Raw genomic sequence first — 16,341 nt, forward strand, 5'->3', positions numbered from 1 at the left:
TGAGGATCCTCAATATACAAACAGCCAAGACACCGGTTATGATGATGAACCAGATGAACTTGCTTTATTGATTGATGCAGGAAGAACTTTCAGAGGATGTCACACAGACGGCTCAAGTCACACTCTCTCTTTGGGCTACCCCAGGAACTCCTGCTGGATTATTGCACCTAGGAACTCACCCCGGTCCACACGTAGGGCCCCTTCACTGGGAACACTCCCAGGTGCTGACTTGGCTCCTCTTACTACACACTACAGGCCCTGAGCTCCAGCCATGGGTGCTGGGGGGTCTTAACCCCTCTCTCTCCTGTTGGGGCTTTCTCCACCCGTCCTCTCTAGCCTGCCTGTCACTCCTAGAGTGACCTATTACAGTACCTCCTGTATTAGAACACTAGCCTGTTGTTTACCTCCTTACAGAGGGGGTCCCAGGCAGAAAGACCTTTACAGAATGGGTGTCATCCCTTTTTATATTGAAGCACACTGCCACCTAGTGGTTGCTGCTGAACAACCGGGAAACTCCCTTTTAGCACATAAACATCTAGGACCACCTTTAGGTGTCCTTAACCAAAAAGGCCACCCTCGTGGTGCCTGTCTAAAGGGGAACTCATCCTGAAGGGGCCCAATCCTTTGGGGTCCCTACATGTCTATTTCAGGATTCAGCTCTTGCATTTGGAAAATAATCCTGTTGTGTGTTTCTTATGCATAAATACCATTAATGAGTTTACTTTTTTAAAGCAATACTGTCATGGGAAAACATGTTTTTTTTTTCAAAGCCCATCAGTTAATAGAGCTTCTCCAGCAGAATCCTGCATTGTAATCTGTTTTTCCCATGGGGCTAGCCATATTCTTCATTTCCCAGGGTGCCACAGCCATGTGACCTGTGCTCTGATAAACTTCACTCACACTTTACTGCTGTGCTGCAAGTTGGAGTGATATATAAACAGTGTTATTTAGAATAAAAAGTATTCCATAAAAATCAAGACAGTATCCCTTTAACTCAAAAATCACCAGCATAATATAACTGAGCCATGTCCATCTAGGGGAGTTTTTTCGCTGTAAAACCTGCTGAAAAGTTTTTGTCAATCACTATTTATATATTGAACTTACTGTACCAGCCCAAAGGTTCAGCTGCTCTATAGCAGTCTGGGCCATCAGACTTGTCCCCAGAAGCTCCCCATCTTGTTAGGATCCTGTTAGGCCAACTTTTGCATGGCAGAATGTAATTAATCTGAATTACTTGTAAATTGGCCTTGGGGGAAGGTGCTAGGAAACAGTGATAGGATTAACTTCCCCTTGAAAGTGTGTGAAATAAAAAACAATGATGGCATGAACTTCACCTTGAAACTGGGCAAAATATAAAACAATGATGGATGCTAGGGTATTTTGCACCTTAGCAACCAGATAGCTGCTGAAATACCAAACTGGAGAGCTGCTGAATAAAAAGCTAGATAACTCATCTACCAGAATATCATTCTCTACTTCACACTAAAAGTTAATTTAGATGGGGTTGGGGTTTTGGTGTAGCTGGGCCCATGCAATCCTATTGCAGCTGTATAACTGACACACATTTAATTTATTACTATACGGTTGCTCCCAGACACAGATTATAAAGGTATAAATAGTCATTAAAAAATGCATTTCACCATACAAATCAAGCATACGAGCACTGTTAGTATTAGTCATTGGTCCCTGAATCCCCCAATAGGACCCATGATTTTTCCAATAATACACACTGTTAACATAGGAGTTAAATATGTACAGTTGCCATTACCCATAACAACTAATCATCTGCTAACTGTAATTATCAAACTTTCACAGATAATTGCTGTCAGTTTTATAATTGATGCAGTTTTGCCTTTGGGTTAGTGACTAAGCACTACTATTACTCATTCCTTAACCTGCTATAGCTTAGCTTACTAGTAGTTAGAGACATAAGAGAGAGGTGGGTAAGAAGATCACAGGGTAAAACTTACCACAATATACTGCTGGGATACTGAGGCTGAAGAGCAGAAGTGCAAAGGACAGCATTTCTACAGCATTCTTGATTGGCCAAAAGGTTTATAGTTAAACCAGACACATATGTTGCCCATGTTGATAATTTGTCAGTATAAGAGGAAGCATTGTCAGCTGGTAGAAGAGTCAATTTAGCATTCAGATACGGTTTGTGCTCAGACTACTTGCTCTGTGTCTCTGTCTCCTCCTTGTAACAAAGTTTAAGTGGTCAGAATGTTCCTCTCTTTCCAACCAGTGCACATGTTTGCTTCCTCTTAAAATAAAACTAAAAAACCTTTCAGAGCCATCGAATAGTAAACATGTTGCTGTGCTTTGTCTTTCTGTTATTCAGCCTTACAGCAGTATATTTATATATATATTATCCTGTGCTCTTCTCATTCTTACAGGCTGGTCACTGACTTGCACTACAGAAATTAACAAGCTAATAAGAAGCATCTGATTGTATTTACAGCTGCCGGAACATACACAGAATCTGTACTAAAATGGATTCAAATTTGTATTTGTCAGTAGGAATGGGGCAGGTTGCTTTGCATGTAGCGTGAATGCATTCTCCATTTTGTGTCCAGTTCAGGATTCAGCTCTTGCATTTAGAAAATAATCCTGTTGTGTGCTTTGTATGTATATATACCACCAGGTTCATCTCCATTAATTATTTCTCTTATTTAAAGGAATACTGTTATGGGAAAACCCATCAGTTAATAGAGCTTCTCCAGCAGAATCCTGCATTGTAATCTGTTTTTCCCATGGGGCTAGCCATATTCTTCATTTCCCAGGGTGCCCCAGTCATGTGACCTGTGCTCTGATAATCTTCAGTCTCACTTTACTGCTGCGCTGCAAGTTGGTGTGATATCCCCCCCCCCCCCCGTCCCAGCAGCCGATCAGCAGAACAATGGGAAGGGAGCAAGATAGCAGCTCCCAGTAGGTATCAGAATAGCACTCAATAGTAAGAAATCCAAGTCCGTCTTGGGACTCCTTCAGTTACATGGGAGTAGGAGAAACAATAGGTTAGCTGAAAGCAGTTCTAATGTGTAGCGCTGGCTCCTTCTGAAAGCTCAGACTCAGGCACAATGCACTGAGATGGCGCCTACACACCAATATTACAGCTACAAATACATTTGTTGGTTCAAGAATACAATTTTCAATGTTAGAGTGAATTATTTGCTGTGTAACAGTATAATTTCGACTAAAATTTAACTAAAAGATCACCACCATAACATCTAAATCAGTCTTGGCACTTATGAAGCCGTGCCACAATAAACTGCAGGATTATTAACTTCCCCAACCACTTAGACTGAAAGATCTACAGGGCAAGGACTTCCTTCCTCTTGTATCTTGCATTAAGGACATTGCATGTACTGTTTAATTTAATCTGCTTGATTCTAGTGTGTCTTAGTTTAGGATGAGGGTTCTAAATATTGGCATTGTGTGGCTGGGCACTTTGGGTGACTTTTGCTTTTGGGGCAAATCATAGTGACTTTTGAAAAATCTGATCTGATTTTCTAAAGAGCTATAGGCTTCAACATCCCATCTTGCACCTCTGCTAATGCTCCTAATTGGGCCAAGGGGCCTTCTTATTTGGATGGATTTCTTGATTCCTTTGCCAGCCATCCTGTCACTTTAGGGTTCTTTCTAGATTCCTCCGTCTCAGGCTTTTTCCAGTGCTGCCTATAAATGTCAAAGGCTTCCTGTCCTTTTTTAATTTGTGTTTGGCTAGTTGGCTAGCTACTGAACAAATATGGCATGTCCTTGATAGGTTGCCAGCAATCCCCACCACCGAGCAGCATGGAGAACTCCTCACTGGTGTAAGAGGGAGAAGTGTTGGGGGCATGGTTTGAATGGTTGCTATGAGTTACTATACCTCAGGGACTTTACCCCCCTGGCCCGCTGTAGCACATTCTCACTACATGGGAGCAAGAGAAGACTTGGCACCACCAACTTGATGCACATTATAGTACGTGCCAGGTCACTCCAATTATGGCATGCACATTGCACTTTACCTATACATTAAAGCAATAAACTTAAAGGAAAACTGTCATGGGAAAACATGTTTTTTTCAAAACCCATCAGTTAATAGAGCTTCTCCGGCAGAATCCTGCATTGTAATCTGTTTTTCACAAACACAAACAGATTTTTTTATATTTAAAATTCACACAGGGCTTGCCATATTCCTCATTTCCCAGGGTGCCACATCCATGTGATCTGTCCTCTGATAAACATCAGTCACACTTTACTGCTGTGCTGCAAGTTGGATGATACCCCCCTCCCCCCCAGCAGCCGATCAGCAGAACAATGGGAAGGAAGCAAGATAGCAGCTCCCAGTAGGTATCAGAATAGCACTCAATAGTAAGAAATCCAAGTCCGGCTTGGGACTCCTCCAGTTACATGGGAGTAGGAGAAACAATAGGTTAGCTGAAAGCAGTTCTAATGTGTAGCGCTGGCTGAAAGCTCAGACTCAGGCACACTTTACTGCTGCGCTGCAAGTTGGAGTGATATCCCCCCCCTCCCCCAGCAGCCGATCAGCAGAACAATGGGAAGGGAGCAAGATAGCAGCTCCCAGTAGGTATCAGAATAGCACTCAGTTTTGGAAAAGTGTATGTTTTTTAATATAAATATCACTATTTATAGTACATACAGCCAAACAGGTGCACACCATTTACACAGCCATAACAGGGGTGCTCAAGTTAAATTGCAATAAATATAAAGAAAAAAAATGTCAGCACTCACAGGATTTGTTGGTAAAGTAAATCTTTACTTTGAATCTTTATTTAAATAAATATATATGCTCTATTTCATAGTACAGACAGTTATGAATGTGCAAAATATATATATACAATTACAATTTACCATATGCCAAAGACCCAGAAGATATGAGGTTGGGAGATTTAATTTACCAATATCAAGGGTGTATTTGTAACACAGTTTTAACCCTCTTCTGGCACACCCTTCACACTCCAGCAAACACATGGTCTCACCCAGAAACCTCCCATAGTACGGGTGGGAGAGACTGGGAAGCCTGGGTCTTAAGATGCAGTTCCTTCACCCAGGGGGTGCTATGGGATACACCCCAGGGGCCCACAAGCAAATAAAATTCACAGCAATATCAACAGTAATACATATTATATAGAAAAAAGTGAAATGTTACAGACATCTAATAAAGTAGAACCCACCTGAAAAAGGGGGTAACTAAGCAAAGTAAGCAGCAAAATAGTGAAAACTAAAGTGACAGTCCCAAAATTCATTTCAAGTGGGATATTTAAAGGCTCCGTTCAAGTACTTGACACATTGGTGTGTAGAGCAGCACTCTTTAAGACAGAAATCACCAACCAGTGGCTCGGGGGCAACATGTTGTTCACTGACCCCTTGGATGTTGCTCCCAGTGGTCTCAAAGTAGGTGCTTATTTTTGAATTTCTGGCTGGGAGGCATAAAGACCATGGGCACTGCCAGACAGAGCCTCCTGTAGGCTGCCAATCCACACTGGGCTACCAAATAACCAATCACAGCCCTTATTTGTTACCCCCTAGGAATTTTTGTCATGCTTGTGTTCCTCCCCAACTTATATTTATATGTTGCTTATGGGTAAAAAAGGTTGGGGACCCTTGCTCTAAGATCTAAGGGTGCATGTACACCTTTAAGTGCAAAGTGGATATTTTGAGTGCAGTCACCGTGTTCTTTTTTCTCCACAATTCAATAATTTTTCCCCAAAATTCCTGCGTCATTGTGGAGCAATGGTCGCAGGAAATTGTAAGGTGTACGGCCATCTTTAGGCGCAGCTAAACTGTGACGATTCATGCAGGGCGCTGGTGGAACCCTGGAGCTACAGATTGGTGGTGGCTCCAGTGTTCCCCTGCATCAATAGGTACAGCAGTGCTGAATTAGGAACGGAAGGCAGGAAGGCCTGAGCAGAGCCAAGCACAACTATGGAACTAATGGAAGTGGTGTTACATGCAACTGACTGCAGGGGAAATTGCAGGGATCGCAACTGCACTCACAAATGTACATTAACTCTCAGTTCTTGCCCAGGGCCACACACACAGGGCCACAACCAATATTCTCCCAATGGTAGAAGCCAATTGTCTCTGAATGTAACCTAACAGCAAGACTACTGGTAAGTAATATTCTCATTGGCACGTTTATCCAAGACTGGCGAAATGGCTGAAAGTGCCTGCTACAAGGAGCATCCTAAAATGCACCCAAAGCCATCAATTATACATCAGATCCAAGGGGAGTGTATTTAGAACTTCACTCTTTATCCTCTGCGCTTACACGCTGATGGCTGCCACTGGGGTCTGAAAGAAAACAACAATCATTACTTATTATGATATAAGGGCTTTAAATTATATATATGTTGTAGTCAGAGGGTATATATCCTAGATGGCATATTCCCCTTTTTGAGGTTTTAAGTCACCTCTTAAAAAAAAAAACTACCAAAAAAACTACTCTTCAAACTATCAATGTACATAAAAATGAAAGTGAGCAAGGATTTCACTGCTGCCTTAAATATACATGCTATTAAACATACAACACTGGTTACAAACTACAAAAAAGTCACTTTTATTAAGTGATTTTGCAGAAGCCCCACTGTCTGGGCCCAGGTGTAACTACATGCTGTACCCTTACACTGAATTTCCTGAGCAAAACTGTGTTATATTTACAATATATAAACATTTCAAAATGTAAATAAATACCTTTTTTCTTTCTGCATATAAAGACTCCCAGGGCAATCAGGGCAATCAGGAGAACAAGCGATGCCAAAATGACAGGGATGATATACAAAATGCTTCTCTTGTTGGGTTCTGTTTATTGGAGTAGAAAAGAAAAAGAAAATGAATAAAGCAATTACCCTTACGGTTTTGGGTAAAACAGATAAGGTCACACATACACATAGGGCATAGAAAGCAAACACTCTGATGGGTTTTGTGGGAAAGATTGTGTTCAGTCAGATCATTGGGTTTTGGTATAATGGAGAATGTCAGGGTAAGCCAATGGTGCTTGGGTTCCCATCCTATTGTTGATATGGTCCACAACCCAGGAGAGCAGAGACCACTGGACTGATAAATGGGATTGCTTGGGGGAGGGGAGTGCTTAGTAGTATGGGGCCCCATGATTACTGATTATAGGTCTGACACCCCAATAGGATGTTCTTGCCATAAATGAACAACACATTTTCCATATAGGGAACAGCTTCTACAATATGGTTTATTGACTGTAGTAATGCATTTATAATCTACAGTTTGGTCATTCCCCTATGAGAACAAACCGTAAATGATATCCTTATAAACGGTGATTAACAATCTGGAGCTTAGTGATCAGATCAGAGTCATAATCAGAGCTTAATAATGTCATTTCTGTCACAGAAATGACATTGTGCCTCGTGATTTTATATGGTCATGGCTCGGTGACTTATAATATCAATATATGTTACAATAGGGGGTACTTTATTCACTATATAATATACAAGAGCCACAAATAACCTTTATATGGCCATGGAACCCCTCTGTGACTTATAATATCCCTATATGTTACAATGGGGGGTACTTTATTCACTATATAATATACAAGAGCCACAAATACCCTTTATATGGCCATGGAACCCCTCTGTGACTTATAATATCCCTATATTTTACAATAGGGGGTACTTTATTCACTGTATAATATACAGGAGCCACAAATAACCTTTATATGGCCATGGAACCCCTCTGTGACTTATAATATCCCTATATGTTACAATAGGGGGTACTTTATTCACTGTATAATATACAAGAGCCACAAATAACCTTTATATGGCCATGGAACCCCTCTGTGACTTATAATATCCCTATAAGTTACAATAGGGGGTACTTTATTCACTATATAATATACAAGAGCCACAAATAACCTTTATATGGCCATGGAACCCCTCTGTGACTTATAATATCCCTATATGTTACAATAGGGGGTACTTTATTCACTATATAATATACAAGAGCCACAAATAACCTTTATATGGCCATGGAACCCCTCTGTGACTTATAATATCCCTATATTTTACAACAGGGGGTACTTTATTCACTATATAAACAGTCACTAGCTTGTGTATGACTAGTACAACAATTTCCCTCAGAGAATCCTGCTTTACACTTGTATATGAGCAGCTATGAGTCACTTTTTCAGTGCCATTTGTGGTATATATTTTCCCAATCCCTCACAGTATCTTCCCCTCACTCTATCCTGACTGTGTTTATTAGGTGGTCTTTTCTCTGTGCTTCTTTTGCTTTCTGTTTGTGCTCCGTTCAAAATCACCTCACAACAGACAGAAACAGTAACTCCCCTCACACAGGAAGCCACGCCCACCTTCCCACACACTCCTGTGCCTTTTTATAAATTGAAAAAAATATGTAACTCTGGCCTACTGTGTCTGCCCAAAGCAGCAAGGTGTGGGAGCAGGGTCAGACTGGGGGGTGTAGGGCCCACCGGGGCTCCCGCCCCAGGGGCCCCCCGCAGGCCGTGTCCCCTACCCCCTCCGCAGGGTCGGGTCTGTGCCGCCGGGGCCCACCGGGATTTTTCCCGGTGTCCCAGCAGCCCAGTCCGACCCTGTGTGAGAGTAGCACAAGGTAATGGCAAACCTAGTACCCATAACAGGTACACTTATTGGCTTAGGATTATGGCAGGATGGACTATCCCCCCGTGGAATGTTATTAAGAGGGAAGAAATATAAAAATTAGGGATGCACTTAATCCATTATTTTGGTATTCCTGAATCTTTCATAAAGCATTCGGGCAAATCCCAAACTGAATCTGAAGCATAATGCGCATATGCACAGTAAGGAAGGGTCACGAAATGTGCAATTTCCTTGTTTGTCCGACCAAAAGTCATGTTATTTTAAGGCAGCGGTTCTCAAACAGGGGGTCGGGACCCCTTTGGGGGGCGAACAACCCTTTCACAGGGGTCGCCTAAGACCATTGGAAAACACATATTTCCGATGCTCTTAGGAATAATTTTATGGTTGGGGGTCCCCACAACATGAGGAACTGTATTAGTATTAGAACCACTGCTCTAGAACTAGAACTGCTACAGAATAAAATTGTACTTCATGAGTTATGTTGATCTTCTATTTCTCATAGATGCTGCTTCCTGTTTGTTTATTATTACCAAGTGTAATGCATCTCAATACCTTGTGTAAGATGGCTCAGGTTTTGCCCCTTTGGGTCACTTTTTCCCTCACTCCATTCTCTTCTGTACAATTGGTAAGGTATGTATTTGCCTATTTTTATACTGTACACATCTCTCATCTATCTATCTATCTATCTATCTATCTATCTATCATGTATCTATCAATACACCTATCATATACATCATTTAATGTATAATATCATTTATATTATCTTTCATTTCAAGTATCTTATGAAGCTAAGGAAGCAATCTTGAGAGGTGAACTGAAATAACCAAGCCCACAAGATATCTCACATATTGTGGTCTTTGTTCAATTTTTCCCTCTTGTACCTATAACCCTAAAGTCACTCACCAAAGGGGACAGTTATTGCCTTCTCCAAGCTGCTGTGATCTATATGGCAGGAGTAAGTGGCGCCCCCCTCTGGTGTTACCCCCACACTGACTCTGATCTGATAGGTGCCATCAGGGTTTGGCAGGATCTGTGCTGCCTCCTCTGAGTGAATCTCATCTCTCCCATTCTTTATCCACTTCACTTCCACATCTCGGGGGTAGAACCCATACACCCGGCAGTGCAGTTTGGTGCCGCTCTCTGACTCTGAGCTGGAAACCTTCACTTTGGGGGGAACTAAAAGTAAGACAGAAAACAGTTCAAAACCCTGTAAAACCAATATTTATTTGTGGTTAAGACAATTATTTTAAAAAGGGAACTAAGTCCCCAAGTACGCAACTATACCTTTAGCCAGTAATTTTTAGCTAAAATATTTATTTGATCTAACATCAACCCCATCCTGTTGTGCATCCTGTTGTGCATGCAGTAAACATTCACCTTCATTTTTTAACCTTGCACAAATTGTACAGCTTGAACCAAAACCACCAATGACTTGACTTTGAGAGGTCTATTGGTCTTAGTGAAGTTGTTTGCGCATGGATAGGAAACTGGCTACAGGATCAGGTACGGAGGGTGGTTGTTAATGGTACATTCTCTACTTCGAATAAGGTTCTCAGTGGGGTCCCTCAGGGTTCTGTACTGGGTCCACTTTTGTTTAACTTGTTCATAAATGACTTAGGGGAGGGTATTATGAGTAATGTATCAGTGTTTGCAGATGACACAAAACTCTGCAGCCCAGTCAGTTCTATCCAGGATGTGGCACCTTTCAGCAGGATCTGGGCAAACTGGCAATCTGGGTGGCTAAGTGGCAGATGGGATTTAATGTGGATAAATGTAAGGTCATGCACCTGGGATGTAACAATGTACAGCCGACTGACACAAGGGCACCCATTCTGAGTAGAAGAAAGGAGGTTCCATCTAAATATTTGGAAAGGGTTTGTTACTGTGAGAGCAGTGTGGTTGTAGGATTCACCTCCGTGAATCAGTCGTACTGGCTGATACATTATATAGGTATAAGAAGGGGTTAGGTGGGTATTTAGCAAGTGAGGGAATACAGAGTTATGGGAGATAGCTCTCAGTACAAGTGAGGGAATACAGGGGTATGGGAGATAACTCTCAGTACAAGTGAGGGAATACAGGGGTAGGGGAGATAGCTCTCAGTACAAGTGAGGGAATATAGGGGTAGGGGGGATAGCTCTCAGTACAAGTGAGGGAATACAGGGGTAGGGGGGATAGCTCTCAGTATAAGTGAGGGAATACAGGGGTATGGGGGATAGCTCTCAGTACAAGTGAGGGAATACAGGGGTAGGGGAGATAGCTCTCAGTACAAGTGAGGGAATACAGGGGTAGGGAGATAGCTCTCAGTACAAGTGAGGGAATACAGGGGTAGGGGAGATAGCTCTCAGTACAAGTGAGGGAATACAGGGGTAGGGGAGATAGCTCTCAGTACAAGTGAGGGAATACAGGGGTAGGGGGGATAGCTCTCAGTACAAGTGAGGGAATACAGGGGTATGGGAGATAGCTCTCAGTACAAGTGAGGGAATACAGGGGTAGGGGAGATAGCTCTCAGTACAAGTGAGGGAATACAGGGGTAGGGGGGATAGCTCTCAGTACAAGTGAGGGAATACAGGGGTAGGGGAGATAGCTCTCAGTACAAGTGAGGGAATACAGGGGTAGGGGGGATAGCTCTCAGTACAAGTAAGGGAATACAGGGGTAGGGGGGATAGCTCTCAGTACAAGTGAGGGAATACAGGGGTATGGGAGATAGCTCTCAGTACAAGTGAGGGAATACAGGGGTAGGGGAGATAGCTCTCAGTACAAGTGAGGGAATACAGGGGTAGGGGAGATAGCTCTCAGTACAAGTGAGGGAATACAGGGGTAGGGGAGATAGCTCTCAGTACAAGTGAGGGAATACAGGGGTAGGGGAGATAGCTCTCAGTACAAGTGAGGGAATACAGGGGTAGGGGGGATAGCTCTCAGTACAAGTGAGGGAATACAGGGGTAGGGGAGATAGCTCTCAGTACAAGTGAGGGAATACAGGGGTAGGGGAGATAGCTCTCAGTACAAGTGAGGGAATACAGGGGTAGGGGGGATAGCTCTCAGTACAAGTGAGGGAATACAGGGGTATGGGAGATAGCTCTCAGTACAAGTGAGGGAATACAGGGGTAGGGGAGATAGCTCTCAGTACAAGTGAGGGAATACAGGGGTAGGGGGGATAGCTCTCAGTACAAGTGAGGGAATACAGGGGTAGGGGAGATAGCTCTCAGTACAAGTGAGGGAATACAGGGGTAGGGGGGATAGCTCTCAGTACAAGTAAGGGAATACAGGGGTAGGGGGGATAGCTCTCAGTACAAGTGAGGGAATACAGGGGTAGGGGAGATAGCTCTCAGTACAAGTGAGGGAATACAGGGGTAGGGGAGATAGCTCTCAGTACAAGTGAGGGAATACAGGGGTAGGGGAGATAGCTCTCAGTACAAGTGAGGGAATACAGGGGTAGGGGGGATAGCTCTCAGTACAAGTGAGGGAATACAGGGGTAGGGGGATAGCTCTCAGTACAAGTGAGGGAATACAGGGGTAGGGGAGATAGCTCTCAGTACAAGTGAGGGAATACAGGGGTAGGGGGGATAGCTCTCAGTACAAGTGAGGGAATACAGGGGTAGGGGAGATAGCTCTCAGTACAAGTGAGGGAATACAGGGGTAGGGGGGATAGCTCTCAGTACAAGTAAGGGAATACAGGGGTAGGGGAGATAGCTCTCAGTACAAGTGAGGGAATACAGGGGTAGGGGAGATAGCTCTCAGTACAAGTGAGGGAATACAGGGGTAGGGGAGATAGCTCTCAGTACAAGTGAGGGAATACAGGGGTAGGGGAGATAGCTCTCAGTACAAGTGAGGGAATACAGGGGTAGGGGAGATAGCTCTCAGTACAAGTGAGGGAATACAGGGGTAGGGGAGATAGCTCTCAGTACAAGTGAGGGAATACAGGGGTAGGGGGGATAGCTCTCAGTACAAGTGAGGGAATACAGGGGTAGGGGAGATAGCTCTCAGTACAAGTGAGGGAATACAGGGGTAGGGGAGATAGCTCTCAGTACAAGTGAGGGAATACAGGGGTAGGGGAGATAGCTCTCAGTACAAGTGAGGGAATACAGGGGTAGGGGAGATAGCTCTCAGTACAAGTGAGGGAATACAGGGGTAGGGGAGATAGCTCTCAGTACAAGTGAGGGAATACAGGGGTAGGGGGATAGCTCTCAGTACAAGTGAGGGAATACAGGGGTAGGGGAGATAGCTCTCAGTACAAGTGAGGGAATACAGGGGTAGGGGAGATAGCTCTCAGTACAAGTGAGGGAATACAGGGGTAGGGGAGATAGCTCTCAGTACAAGTGAGGGAATACAGGGGTATGGAAGATAGCTCTCAGTACAAGTGAGGGAATACAGGGGTAGGGGGGATAGCACTCAGTACAAGTGAGGGAATACAGGGGTATGGGAGATAGCTCTCAGTACAAGTGAGGGAATACAGGGGTAGGGGAGATAGCTCTCAGTACAAGTGAGGGAATACAGGGGTAGGGGAGATAGCTCTCAGTACAAGTGAGGGAATACAGGGGTAGGGGAGATAGCTCTCAGTACAAGTGAGGGAATACAGGGGTATGGGAGATAGCTCTCAGTACAAGTGAGGGAATACAGGGGTAGGGGAGATAGCTCTCAGTACAAGTGAGGGAATACAGGGGTAGGGGAGATAGCTCTCAGTACAAGTGAGGGAATACAGGGGTAGGGGAGATAGCTCTCAGTACAAGTGAGGGAATACAGGGGTATGGGGGATAGCTCTCAGTACAAGTGAGGGAATACAGGGGTAGGGGAGATAGCTCTCAGTACAAGTGAGGGAATACAGGGGTAGGGGAGATAGCTCTCAGTACAAGTGAGGGAATACAGGGGTAGGGGAGATAGCTCTCAGTACAAGTGAGGGAATACAGGGGTAGGGGGGATAGCTCTCAGTACAAGTGAGGGAATACAGGGGTAGGGGAGATAGCTCTCAGTACAAGTGAGGGAATACAGGGGTAGGGGGATAGCTCTCAGTACAAGTGAGGGAATACAGGGGTAGGGGGGATAGCTCTCAGTACAAGTGAGGGAATACAGGGGTAGGGGAGATAGCTCTCAGTACAAGTGAGGGAATACAGGGGTAGGGGAGATAGCTCTCAGTACAAGTGAGGGAATACAGGGGTAGGGGAGATAGCTCTCAGTACAAGTGAGGGAATACAGGGGTAGGGGAGATAGCTCTCAGTACAAGTGAGGGAATACAGGGGTAGGGGAGATAGCTCTCAGTACAAGTGAGGGAATACAGGGGTAGGGGGGATAGCTCTCAGTACAAGTGAGGGAATACAGGGGTAGGGGAGATAGCTCTCAGTACAAGTGAGGGAATACAGGGGTATGGGGGATAGCTCTCAGTACAAGTGAGGGAATACAGGGTTATGGGAGATAGCTCTCAGTACAAGTGAGGGAATACAGGGGTAGGGGAGATAGCTCTCAGTACAAGTGAGGGAATACAGGGGTAGGGGGGATAGCTCTCAGTACAAGTGAGGGAATACAGGGGTAGGGGGGATAGCTCTCAGTACAAGTGAGGGAATACAGGGGTAGGGGAGATAGCTCTCAGTACAAGTGAGGGAATACAGGGGTAGGGGAGATAGCTCTCAGTACAAGTGAGGGAATACAGGGGTAGGGGAGATAGCTCTCAGTACAAGTGAGGGAATACAGGGGTAGGGGAGATAGCTCTCAGTACAAGTGAGGGAATACAGGGGTAGGGGAGATAGCTCTCAGTACAAGTGAGGGAATACAGGGGTAGGGGAGATAGCTCTCAGTACAAGTGAGGGAATACAGGGGTAGGGGGGATAGCTCTCAGTACAAGTGAGGGAATACAGGGGTAGGGGAGATAGCTCTCAGTACAAGTGAGGGAATACAGGGGTAGGGGGGATAGCTCTCAGTACAAGTGAGGGAATACAGGGGTAGGGGGGATAGCTCTCAGTACAAGTGAGGGAATACAGGGGTAGGGGAGATAGCTCTCAGTACAAGTGAGGGAATACAGGGGTAGGGGGGATAGCTCTCAGTACAAGTGAGGGAATACAGGGGTAGGGAAGATAGCTCTCAGTACAAGTGAGGGAATACAGGGGTATGGGGGATAGCTCTCAGTACAAGTGAGGGAATACAGGGGTAGGGGGGATAGCTCTCAGTACAAGTGAGGGAATACAGGGGTAGGGGGGATAGCTCTCAGTACAAGTGAGGGAATACAGGGGTAGGGGAGATAGCTCTCAGTACAAGTGAGGGAATACAGGGGTATGGGAGATAGCTCTCAGTACAAGTTAATCCAGGGACTGGTCCGATTGCCATCTTGGAGTCAGGAAGGAATTTTTATACCTGTGAGGCAAATTAGAGGCTTTAGATGGGTTTTTTTTTGCCTTCCTCTTGATCATCTAGCAGTTAGGTAGTTTATAGATAGGCATTAAGGTTGAACTTGTCAGATGTGTGTTTTTTTTCAACCTAACTTACTATGCAACCAAACAATCTCTATTGGCCACTCTTTTTGAGAACTGCCTGGACCACATGGATGGGTGCACTTATAAATCAGGGGATTTTGCCTTGAAAAATAACTGCTGCATACAATGGTCAGGTTCCTTAGATCTGTGTCCACTTCACTCTAGTGCATAGCGTTAATCCAGGACTATCCAAGTGGAAGCTCATTTGCCAGGTGACACCACCCAGGTTTCCTACACTCATGAGTACAACACCCTCATTTTAAAAGAATATGGCCACAAACACATTGCATGTCACCTAAATGGCACTGGTCTAGGCTGATACACATGTCTGTTTATCACACTTTTACAAAGCATTATTTCTATTGGCCGTTGCCATTCCCAGTCTTGTCTGTACACATTTTATAACATTAAGTTTTCTGGCTGCCAAGGAGTGAGGAAATGATAGTGTATGTATAGTATTGCTTGAAACAAGTGCTGCCCTGACTCCTCTAGGCTTTTTGCTGACAAACTCTGTATCAGCAGGTCCTCCAATAGGTTTTCACTCATGGTTAGGTAAGCCCTTAATTTTGAGGCAAACAGAATAAAAAAAAAACAAGATTGTTCAATTTGATCCATGCTGCTTACACGCTAAATATACTACATTTGGGGAGATACTACATTGCAGGTGTGTTCATGCTTTAAAACAGATTTCTAAAAAGAAGTACTGCCTTAGAATCTCACCTTTCTTCTCCAAGTCAGTGGATATATATGGGAGATACATCTTCATGTGCTGTATGCAGTCAATCTCCATGAACATCTTACTATTAGTTGAACTGTAGTGCTTATTCCATAAGTGAGACACCATCACAGCCTCTTGTGTTGACGGTATGTACACTACTTTCTCCTTATCATACGCTAAGAACTCCTTCCCATCAAAGGCAATCTCCTGGTATCCACCACTGGTGCCATCATCGCGCAGCTCACAGGCAGCCTTCCTCTGGTAGATATGGGTATCTCGATCACCTGCAAAAGGGGGGGTAAGAAATCATTAACGTGTAGGAACTATGAAAGTCCTCTGGATATCACTAAATATAACAGGAGATTGTATCTTCTTTGATGTGCCCTTGTAAACAGCAGTGGGACTGCATAACACATGGTTGTGTGACTGTAGGTTTATGACCAATGAGCAGTACATACAAGAGCCCACCATGGGATAAACAGAAGAAGGAAGAGAAAATAATTTATAAAAAGCAAGATGCAGAAGGTGGAAGAGAAGGATATTTGGGGAGAAGAGA

General features: G+C 44.2%; 1 protein-coding gene across 2 annotated transcripts in view; it reads right to left on the reverse strand.

The window, feature by feature from the left end:
* Nucleotides 1-4,738: 4,738 nt before the first annotated feature.
* The window catches only part of LOC113455423 (major histocompatibility complex class I-related gene protein-like), a 73,981-nt gene continuing 62,378 nt past the window's right edge, over nucleotides 4,739-16,341 (reverse strand). Inside the window, exons 3-6 of one of the 2 annotated variants that reach the window (NM_001366672.1) lie at nucleotides 15,788-16,069; nucleotides 9,513-9,785; nucleotides 6,697-6,804; nucleotides 4,748-6,297 (exon numbers count right to left, since the gene is read on the reverse strand). In NM_001366672.1, the coding sequence (NP_001353601.1) occupies nucleotides 6,251-6,297; nucleotides 6,697-6,804; nucleotides 9,513-9,785; nucleotides 15,788-16,069 (710 nt within the window). In that variant the 3' untranslated portion in view covers nucleotides 4,748-6,250. Of the gene's footprint in view, nucleotides 6,298-6,696; nucleotides 6,805-9,512; nucleotides 9,786-15,787; nucleotides 16,070-16,341 lie in introns of both variants that reach the window. The other variant, XM_031890278.1, reaches the window with a different exon arrangement.

This window comes from Xenopus tropicalis, chromosome 8 (genome assembly GCF_000004195.4).
Source record: "Xenopus tropicalis strain Nigerian chromosome 8, UCB_Xtro_10.0, whole genome shotgun sequence".
Taxonomy (NCBI): Eukaryota; Metazoa; Chordata; class Amphibia; order Anura; family Pipidae; genus Xenopus; species Xenopus tropicalis.